A 10,441-nucleotide genomic window follows, 5' to 3' on the forward strand; every position below is an offset into this window, starting at 1 on the left:
TAAGAAAGGTACAAATGCACAGGAGAAACTGACTTTTCTACTGAGGAAAATGAGGGAGTTTATCCCCTGCATTCCTTTTAGGCCATAAAACCAGTGATATCAGCATTGGTTACCATGGAACCAGAGGCCTGTTCTGCTTTTCTGAGGTGTTAGGTACATTTCGGGGGAAGGGTCCATAGACCCTCGTAATTGGCCATTTGGTTAGGTGATGGGGAGTTCGATATTATTTGTTAAATATAACAAAAAGTTGTGTGTCTGATTGGTCCAAATGCTACAATAGATACCCCTTAGTTTCAAAATATTTACAGTAGAAATAATTTTTAATTTTACAGATTTTTACAGAATAGGTAGCTACACTATAGTTACAAAAACGTTACGCTGTAAATTCTGTTTACTTACGCAGTACGCTGCGGGTTGTAATCTAAAGTGTTACCCTGAAATCTGAACAGATCACTTTTGAACAACCGGCCCTAGATGATTTAATGAGAATTATCTAAGAGAGTAAAACTCTCCTCCATTTTTTACTTTGTGCAAGCCTGCAGATCCTGAATTGCTAATAAACTCACGCAGACTGCTACTGTACAAAAAACACACCAAACTGACCAGAATAATAGCTTGTTTCTTAACATGTGAAAGACACTGCAAGAATTATAATGGCAGTGAATGAAACCATCAGGAGTCAAGGTTCATATTCCTCTGCTCGTGTGGCTTCTGTATAATTATTTGTCTGATTTGTGATGGTTCTTGTTCACAGAGGCATAAAGTTGACTGCAGTTTTCCTGAGCTCCAGCTTTTGTTCCTCCGATGGAAGCACAAGTCACTTTATAATCACAGTGAACCTGAATCAACATCACAGTCACTGTTTTAACCCACAATTATTACAGTATGTGGTTTGAGCTCAATTCATGACACTAATTTATATAAGAACAAAACTAATACAGGTTATATTGAGGGAAAGTGGACATTGATGGAAGATCAAGAAGTGTTTGCTCACCTTGTTAATTTTTTTTATTTTATTTTTTTACTGTACGCAGTAATTTCAGTATAAGTCACATCATCTGTCTGATCCGAAACATCAATGAAAATACAACAAATCAAGATATTAAAAGCCCATCCATCACTACTGTGTGAAGAAGGCTAATTATTTTACTGCAAATGTTTAAGTCAAATATGTGTAAACCCTACAGGTTTAGTGAAAATCTATTATACAAACATGAGGTTATGGAAAATTACCATAGTAACTGTCAAATATACACAGATATGAAAATATACATTAATTACTGAAGATGAATCATATTGTTCACTGTGAGCAGGATGAATGGAAATGTTGATTGTCAATGGTTCCATTATATTTCTATCTGTGAGCTTTAGAGCAGAAACAGCAGAAATATCCTAACTTGTCCTGATCTAATGTGAGTAATAAGAGTGTGATATTTCAGAGTCAGTCCTCTGTGGAGCTCATGAACACTAACAGCTCATGATCAACCTACAAAACTCACCACAGAGTCATCAGTCGCTCTTCTGACAGCTGAAACATAATGACATGGAAATAGTTATGATGAAACTGTCTCTAATGCAGATGACAATCGATTTCTAAAACAGTCTAGAAGAATTCTAGTGCTGTAGAGTAGGAAAGTATGACTCCTTGAATTTGAATGGATATTTACTAGAGAAATGTGAAGCAACACTTCTCCATTAGTCACTTTATAACAACTCTAGTACATTTCAACACTCAGTCTGTAGATCAGAGGAAGTTAAAAACCACAGGAAGAGCTGATAGTATTTAAAGAGTTGTGAGCGTATAATGAAGAGGAAGACTGACAGAAAGAGAAAATGGCTGATAAGTGTCATCTGTGTCTGCTGGAACTGATCTTTCTCTCTTCACTTCTCACAGGTAAAGAGATCTCTGTTTTCTCTTCAAACAGTTAGTGGAATTAGTCTGAGAAAGAGTTCATTTGAACAGGATCAGTTTATTATTGTGTTACAAACAGAACATACTGGATTATTCCGGTACGCACTAAAACTAGACAGTTTCACACTCAAACATCAGATGCAGAATTATCTTCATATTAAGAGTGTGTTCATGATTTCAACAACTCTCTGATAAAGAAAAATAGTTTCTTCTGGAGAGTGTGTTGTTTGCAATAAGTGATTTTATGCTGGTATGTTTCACGTCTTCATTTATTAATATATAGTATAATAATCACTCAAATGTTCGTGTTTCAGGTTCCAGTGGAGTGGATGATGCTCATGTGTTCATCGGTTCTGGTGAAAATGTTCGTCTGCCCTGTAATAATGCTCGTCCTGACTGCACATCAACTACATGGATCTATAACGGGTTCAATCATTCAGCAGCAGTTGAACTGATTGCATTAGGGATAACGAAGACAGACACAGAGAAACATGAGAGACTGAGTCTGGGGTCTGACTGCTCGCTGAATATCAACAACATAACAAAAGAAGATTATGGATCTTACACCTGCCAACAATATGTGAATAACAAAAGACAAGGAACTGATGCTCGTGTTTCTCTGCATGTCCTTCATGGTAATTTTACGATTATGTGCTCAATTGAAAAAGGGCAAATTCTTCATGTAAACTCTCATGATGATTGACATGTCTGTGATATGTGTGTTATTTTGTGTTCCAGTCTCTTCATCATCCTCACAGACTGAGAGCAGAGCAGGCCACTCTGTGACTCTCTCCTGTCAGTTGTATTCATTTGCTGGAGTCTCTTGTGATGATTGGATCCGTTCTGAGAGAATTGAGCTGCTCTGGGTGAATCAGGCTGGTGATACACTGATAAACTCAGACTCCAGATATCAGATATCAGCTCCAGATCACTGTATCAGCACTCTGACTACAACACTCCTGAATGAAGATCACAACAGAGAGTGGAGATGTGAAGTTTCTCAAATCAAGACGTCAGTCACATATACTGTCAGGTATTCAGGTGAGAAACAAACTTCCATAACTTACTTTCAGAAGACCATCTGATACAGAGACATGACTTGAGGATTAATAATGTCATTCATTTTCAGGACAAACTGAAGGGTTGCATATAAATGAGGCATAAATTGCTTCATGTAGTCATATGGTAACCAGTGCCTTTCTGAGCATAAATGGGTCCTAAGTGAAATCTTAAATAATAATAGATGACAAACTCACGAAGCAGTGGAAGTTCATTTATCATTTCTGTGATGTGAAGCTCAAGTATGTTGTGATGTTGATGTTTGGTTTCTATGTTTATGTTTGATCTGAACTAACAGACATGATCACATATCCAGCAGAAACTGAAGTTAGCAGGACTGCTGGATTATTATTCAGAGGTACCACACATCTTTACATTGTTCGTTGTTTTATACCTATGTTTGCATTTCCAGTTTCACAGATTGAGTCTGTGAGATTTTTCTCTTGATTGTGTCTCTCGTCTGTCCTGCAGTGATTGTGATTATTGTTGAGTTTGCAGTATTTGCTGCTCCTACTGTGATTCTTCTTCAGATCATCTGTGCAAGAAGAGCTGGTGAGTGTTTGAGATGATTCACATTGATCTGGAACAATCTGCACTCATGTGAGCTCAGTAAATGCTTTTGTGTTGTATTATTTTGCAGGGAGGAAGAACTCACAGCACCGAGAGGAAATAGTGATGAATACAGTATTACAATAAAATGCTCTACCAATTACAGGCCAGATTACACTGTAAAAACAAACAAACAAACAAACAAAAAAAACAATTGTAAATGACTAGCAGCTACGGCTGCCAAACAAATACCGTTAAATTAAAATAAAATAATTAAATAAATTAAAATTTTATTTGAATTCAATAATTTGAATTTAATTTAAATAAAGTGCAAAAACAATAATTTTACAGAAATTTTCATTAAAATTTTAGTGAAAAACAATGTTATTTTATGGATTTTTCCATGTTTAAATTAAGATATTTTACTTTAATGTTACGGTTTTTGTTTGGCAGCCATAGCTGCCAGTCATTTACCATTTTTACGGGACTTTTTTACAGTGTAAACCCCTTATTTTACAGATTTTTCCTAGATTATTACAATGAAAGCACTAAATGTTCTACAGAGAAACAGTGTTATTTTACAAATCATTACAATCAAAAACCTAAGTGTCAAAGCATGCTCAAGATGGAAAATTAACAGTTTTATTTGGAAGACAAAATACAAAGGCTGTACAAATTCCATATAAAATTAAAATTTTACATTTCAGTTTTTTTTTTAAGAAATACAGCACAATTACATTTAAAATACTGTACTGATGAAGAACATAGTTTCATCAAAATGTTGAATTAAGTATATTCAACTTAAAGGACAAGTTCACTTCCAGAATGAATATTTCCTGATAATGTACTCACCCCATATAATCCAAGATGTTCATATCTTTCTTTACTCAGTCAAAAAGAAATTAAGGTTTATGAGGAAAACATTCCAGGATTTTTCTCCATATAGTGGACTTCAATGGGAGCCAACGGGTTGAAGGTCCAAATTTCAGTTTCAATGCAGCTTTCAAAGGGCTTTACAAGTTCCCAGCGACCGTTATTCCTCGGCTGGGATCGTTTAAAGCCCTTTGAAGCGGCATTGAAACTGAAATTTGGACCTTCAACCCGTTGGCTCCCATTGAAGTCCACTATATGGAGAAAAATCCTGGAATGTTTTCCTCAAAAACCTTATTTTTTTTTTCAACAGAAAAAAGAAAGACATGAACATCTTGGATGACATGGGGGTGAGTAAATTATCAGGAACATTTTATTCTGGAATTGAACTAGTCCTTTAAAACTGAAGAAATACAAAACCGATATATCTACAAGATTGTCAAGATTGATTCTAAAAGAGTTTTATTATTCAGACGTAAATTTACATTATCAATGAATTCTTCATAAACAGTTCTTCAGAACCCTCAGAAGGAATTCAATAACTCAAAATTGCATTTCTATCTTATCAGTTAGGGTTACTCTCATGATGAGGTTAATTTTACCTTTGAGAGAAAGAAACAATGTGTGCTGTTTGCTGATAGATTTGTATCTTGTATTTTCCACATACATTTTATATTAATCCACAATATTCTACTACTGACTCATGTGGGCTCCATATACAGTGGTGTCCAAAATGATTAGAACACTAGTATTTTCACCAGGTCAAAAATGGTTTTAAGTCAGTTATTTCTATCTTTAGCTTTATTGTGTCAGTAGAAAATATCAGTTTACATTTCCAAACATTCATTTTGCCATTAATTGTAATAATCCAGATAGATTTTTGTCTGACAACAGCCAGTGCTCCACACAGAGATCTGATCTGATCACCATCAGTCTGTCTGGAATGACATGCAGAAACAGAACAAACTAAGACAGACTAAATCCAGAAGAGCTGTGGCAGCGTCTCCAAGATGCTTCAAGAAACCCACATGCAAAGCTAACTGAGAAACTATGTGCAAGTGTACCGAGGGCAAAAGCTGCTTTAAGGTCACACCAAATGCTGATTTAAATAAAGGATGGTCACGCCAAATGCTGATTTAAATAAAGGATGGTCACGCCAAATGCTGATTTAAATAAAGGATGGTCACGCCAAATGCTGATTTAAATAAAGGATGGTCACGCCAAATGCTGATTTAAATAAAGGATGGTCACGCCAAATGCTGATTTAATTTAGTTAACAGAAGTTAATTGATAAAGAAAATTTATTTATGACATTATTTTTTGACAGCATCCCCATTTTACAGAAGTGTCTAAAACTTTTAACAGCACTGTAGCTTCGCAGGGAGGTTTCTTGAAGCATCTTGGAGACGTTGCCACAGTTCTTCTGGATTGAGTCTGTCTCAGTTTGTTCTGTTTCTTCATGTCATTCCAGACAGACTGGATGCAGATCAGATCAGATCTCTGTGTGCAGCACAAAAATGTCACTGGAATATTACAATTAATGGCAAAATGAATGTTTGGAAATGTAAACATATTTCCTACTGACACACTACAGCAAAAGATAGAAATAACTGACTTAAAACCATTTTTAGCTGCTGAAAATACTAGTGTTCTAATCATTTTGGGCACCACTGTAGCTCTGATAATAAATGTTGACAAACATATGTATTTTAATTCTGAATTCTAGCTATATCAGTGCAGCATCTGGACCAATCAAACACACAATATATATTTTGTTAGCTAGATTTAACAAATACTCTGTAACCCCCCTCAGTTAACAAGCCATATGAGGAACTATGGACCCTTCCCCCTGAAATGCGTAACACCCCAGGTAGCCGAACAGGCCCCTGGTTCCATGGCAACCAATGCGGATTTCACTGGGTTTATTGCCCAGAGGAATGTGAGCAGAGAGACTCTCACTGCATTTTCCATAGCAAGAGGCACAATGCACAGTACTTTTCTACTAATTAATTCATAGGAAAACCTTTCTTTGAATGAACAGTGTATCCTTCAGGTCATGGTGTATGTTGTCTTAGATATTTTTAGACTGTTTTATGCAGGCTTATGAGGGAACCACTCGTCCTGTCATCCTTTCACTATATGTAATCCTACCTTGTTTAGTATCTATGAATTCGCCTTCTGATGATCGAAACAAGCGTGTATATTATATGTTGGTACATAGGCAATATATATTAGTGTCCTGAGAATCTTTAGTAATTTCGATCCAAGTTCCATTTGCAAATTACCATGCTTAGAGACAAAGGGTCGTAAAATCCTCCAGCAATTGCCACCTCCCGCTTGGAATTTCCGTCTTTCTCATTGGACAAGCCCATTTTGAGAGGCGGGAATCTTCTACAGCATAAAGGTCTCACACTAGAGACCCACCCAGAGTCGGTGGTTCTGTTAGGTTTTGATAAGATGTGAGCTCCAACGCTCCAGGACTTCCTAAGTTTTGTGCCTGGCCTTCGGCCTTGTCTTTTCCATTCAACAAGATTCTCCGACTCAAACTGGTTCTTTTTCATCAACCAACTTCAGCAAAGATCACTGGGACTTTCAGATTGCATCAAGCCTTCTTTCAGACAGACGAGACTTGCAAGTAATTCAGACTTAGTCTTATTAATTGATACATTAGGTATCATTTTCACCTTTTTTACAAAGGTGTGTTTGAACTAAGAATCTGATGTTTCCCTCAGGTGTAAATCTGCTGAATATGCAAATGGTTCAATAACTTCATGTTCTTACTTCTCTTCTCTTTAAAGGGTTAAGCTTTAACCCTTTCCTATACAACCTGTGTGTGTGTGTGTGTATGTGTGTGTTAGACCAGTTTATGTGTTTATGTAGTATGTTAGACCAGTTTAAGTGTTTATGTAGTATGTTAGACTAGTTTAAGTGTTTATGTAGTTAATAAAGTCTTACTTGTATCACACTTGACGTTGTTCATTGTTTGCTCATAACTGGAGTCACTTAATCATGCAGATTTATGCTACAAGCTTTTGTAGAATTGTACAGTAAGGAAGTTATTTCCCTTAACCAGGAAATTAACGTTCTTAGAATTGACAAGACAGTTGACCCTGAGAGGTCAGCTAAATATCTACAGCATTAATTGATATATTAGGTATCAGTTGCACCTTTTTACCAAGGTGTGTTTGAACTAAGAATCTGATTTTTCCCTCAGGTGTAAATCTGCTGAATATGCAAATGGTTCAATAACTTCATGTTCTTATTTCTCTTCTCTTTAAAGGGTTAAGCTTTATGCCTTTCCTATACAAACTGTGTGTGTATGTGTGTGTTAGACTAGTTTAAGTGTTTATGTAGTTAATAAAACCTTACTTGTATCACACTTGACGTGGTTCATTGTTTGCTCATAACTGGAGTCACTTAATCATGCAGATTTATGCTACAAGCTTTTGTAGAATTGTACAGTAAGGAAGTTATTTCCCTTAACCAAGAAATTAACGTTCTTAGAATTGACAAGACAGTTGACCCTGAGAGGTCAGCTAAATATCTACAGCGAATCTAAAATGTTCATAATTAATTAACTAGTTATGATTAATTATTCATATTTCCCATGAGCTGACTCGTTACATCCGGGTAATAATAAGTAAAACCAAAACATACAACAAAAGGTCCATGACTCTGCTCCAGAAGTGACAGACACCGCAGATAAAGAGCAGTCCTCCTCAAAATTGCCAGTAATCAGCTGCATCAGCTGGGGGTAAAAAAAAAGATTGTGAGAAGACACCTGTTTTTAATCTGGGATTAAAACAAACTAAAAACATGGAATAAAACTACTGTGAACATTCCTTTAAAAATAAATTTATGATAGTATGTCTTAATGTTAGACATGAATCCTCACTTCCTCTGAAGATCATGTGGTAGAAGATTTTCATGACAGTGTTCTCAGATTACTCATTTAAAAACGTTACTTCACTTTGAGTTTGATCTTAAAACTAGCTGACAGTATGGGTGGGCGATATGACCATATTATTTCACAATAACAATATATCGCAATACAGTTATTCTTGTTATTTTTTTAAACATAAGATCAAAGTAAATTACAAACAATAGGACTAATGCAATAGAACAATGGTAAGTTAAAGGGCTACTTCACCCCAAAAATGAAAATTCTGTCATTAATTACTCACCCTCATGTCGTTCCAAACCCCGTAAGACCCCTGTTCATCTTCGGAACACAAATTAAGATATTTTTGATGAATTCTGAGAGCTCTCTGACCCTCCCTGTCAAGGAAGGACCCAACTGCAGAATGGACAGGGAAACAATTTATTAGCAGACTTAGAACACAACAGGATAAGGCAGGGAGACAGTCACACAACAAGGCAGGGTACACAACAAGAGAACGGGCTGGTCACGGATGGGGGGGGGGGGTAACTCCAGACTCAGTGGCAAGAGGAGGCTATGGTAGCAGCTCAAGGCACCACAGGCTTGGCCCTGGGGGTGGTGACTCTTGAAGCCCCAAACAGGTCTGCCAGGTCAGGAGAATCCGCAACCAGGGGGAACACAGGTAGCAGGGCAGGAACCACTCGGCAGACACTCAATGACCAGACAACAGGGGAGACAAGAGAAGACACAGATCAAAAATGGGAACGACAAAATAACGAGGGTAGGAAAAAATAGACTGAGAGGAAGAAACTAATTATAAAATAAGTACTAAAAATAAGAACTGAAATTTCTCAAAACAAAAGGATAACCCTCTGAAAAACTTGGGAGAAAAAGGGTCAGGAACTATAACCCAAAATAGAAACAAGACAGCAACCGTCCTGAAACTGAAAGAAAAAATAAAATACAACAAATACTAGAAATAAAACTGGAACTTCTCACGACACAAGGATAACCAAAATAAAAAGGGGGAAAAAAAAAAACTAAAAAAAAAAAAAAATTTCGAAAAAGAGTTCAGGACTAACAATAAAAGGATGAAACCACTAGGACTATACTAGACTATAGACAAAACACAGAGAAAAGGAAACTGGGGCCAACGAGAGGGAAACTGGACTAATCGAAGTCGACTGACAAACACACTCAAACAAGACTAACGGCAACAGCACGGATAATTCACACACACAACCAAAGAGGAGACAAGGAGGAAAATGCTGACAAAGATAATGACAAAAGGAAATGGAGACACCCGAAGGTACTGTAGACAGAGGTAATGAGAACACTGACGACAAACGGAGGCACTGAAGCCAAAGATGGCAATCAAGATAATGCAGATAGCCAAAGGTAAAGCGTACACGGATGACCAACGATGAGAGGGAAATGAGCACCCTATAAAGGGTTCGAGCACACGAGGAACAGCTGAACACAATCGGACGAACGAGGACTAAACAAGGGAGTGTGGTTATTGAAATTGACCCGGCGGGACAAGAGGAGCACATGGCCAACAAAAACAAAGACACAACCATGTGTTCAGGCACAAGAAAAACAAAGAAACATTGAACAAAGACAAGACAGCAAGGCTGTCAGGGCAGGATCCTGACACTCCCATAGACAGCAATGTAATTACCATGATCAAGGTCCAGAAACATAGCAAGGAGATCGGTAAAATAATCCATGTGGCATCAGGGGTTCAATCATTATTTTACGAAGCTACAAGAATACTTTTTTTGTGCGCAAAGAAAACAAAAATAATAACTTTATTCAACAATTCCTCTCCTCCGCGTCACCCTGGTGCCATTTTGGAGAGTATCAACTGAACGCAAACAGCGTATGCTATTCTGTGTCAGCTGCACCACACAGATACGTTGTTTTCGTTCAAATCAAAGCGTAAACAACGTAGAAAACGGTTTAGGACTTTAAAAAAATTTAAGTAAGATCTGGGGGATAGAACATTTCGGCACACAAAGTGAATCGCTTACGTGAGTGGATAGAAAGTGAAGCTTCATTTGTCACTGGTCACGTGATTTCTTCGTTAACAACACAAGCTTTGAATCGAGGCTTCATCTGGCACGCCCATTTATTCTCTACACAAGCTCCGATGCCTCGGTTCATGTCAC

At 37.1% G+C, this 10,441-nt stretch overlaps 1 protein-coding gene across 1 annotated transcript; it reads left to right on the top strand.

Moving 5' to 3' along the window:
- Positions 1–1,827: 1,827 nt before the first annotated feature.
- On the top strand, positions 1,828–3,673 carry LOC107572273 (uncharacterized). The gene is made up of 5 exons (XM_016258694.1): positions 1,828–1,894; positions 2,227–2,547; positions 2,651–2,953; positions 3,398–3,523; positions 3,612–3,673. Exons 1-5 carry the CDS (start codon positions 1,834–1,836, stop codon positions 3,665–3,667), a joined length of 867 nt encoding a protein of 288 aa, XP_016114180.1. The 5' UTR covers positions 1,828–1,833; the 3' UTR covers positions 3,668–3,673.
- The last annotated feature ends 6,768 nt before the right edge of the window (positions 3,674–10,441 follow it).

The sequence above is a fragment of the Sinocyclocheilus grahami genome, unplaced genomic scaffold (genome assembly GCF_001515645.1).
Source record: "Sinocyclocheilus grahami isolate Dianchi unplaced genomic scaffold, SAMN03320097.WGS_v1.1 scaffold1727.1, whole genome shotgun sequence".
Classification (NCBI taxonomy): Eukaryota; Metazoa; Chordata; class Actinopteri; order Cypriniformes; family Cyprinidae; genus Sinocyclocheilus; species Sinocyclocheilus grahami.

Excerpts from the sequence above, each read along its gene's own strand:
- LOC107572273 (XM_016258694.1), top strand. The coding sequence starts at position 1,834 with ATGGCTGATAAGTGTCATCTGTGTCTGCTGGAACTGATCTTTCTCTCT. Across the intron at positions 1,895-2,226 it reads TCTCTCTTCACTTCTCACAG|GTTCCAGTGGAGTGGATGAT; the intron begins GTAAAGAGATCT and ends TTCGTGTTTCAG. Across the intron at positions 3,524-3,611 it reads CATCTGTGCAAGAAGAGCTG|GGAGGAAGAACTCACAGCAC; the intron begins GTGAGTGTTTGA and ends ATTATTTTGCAG.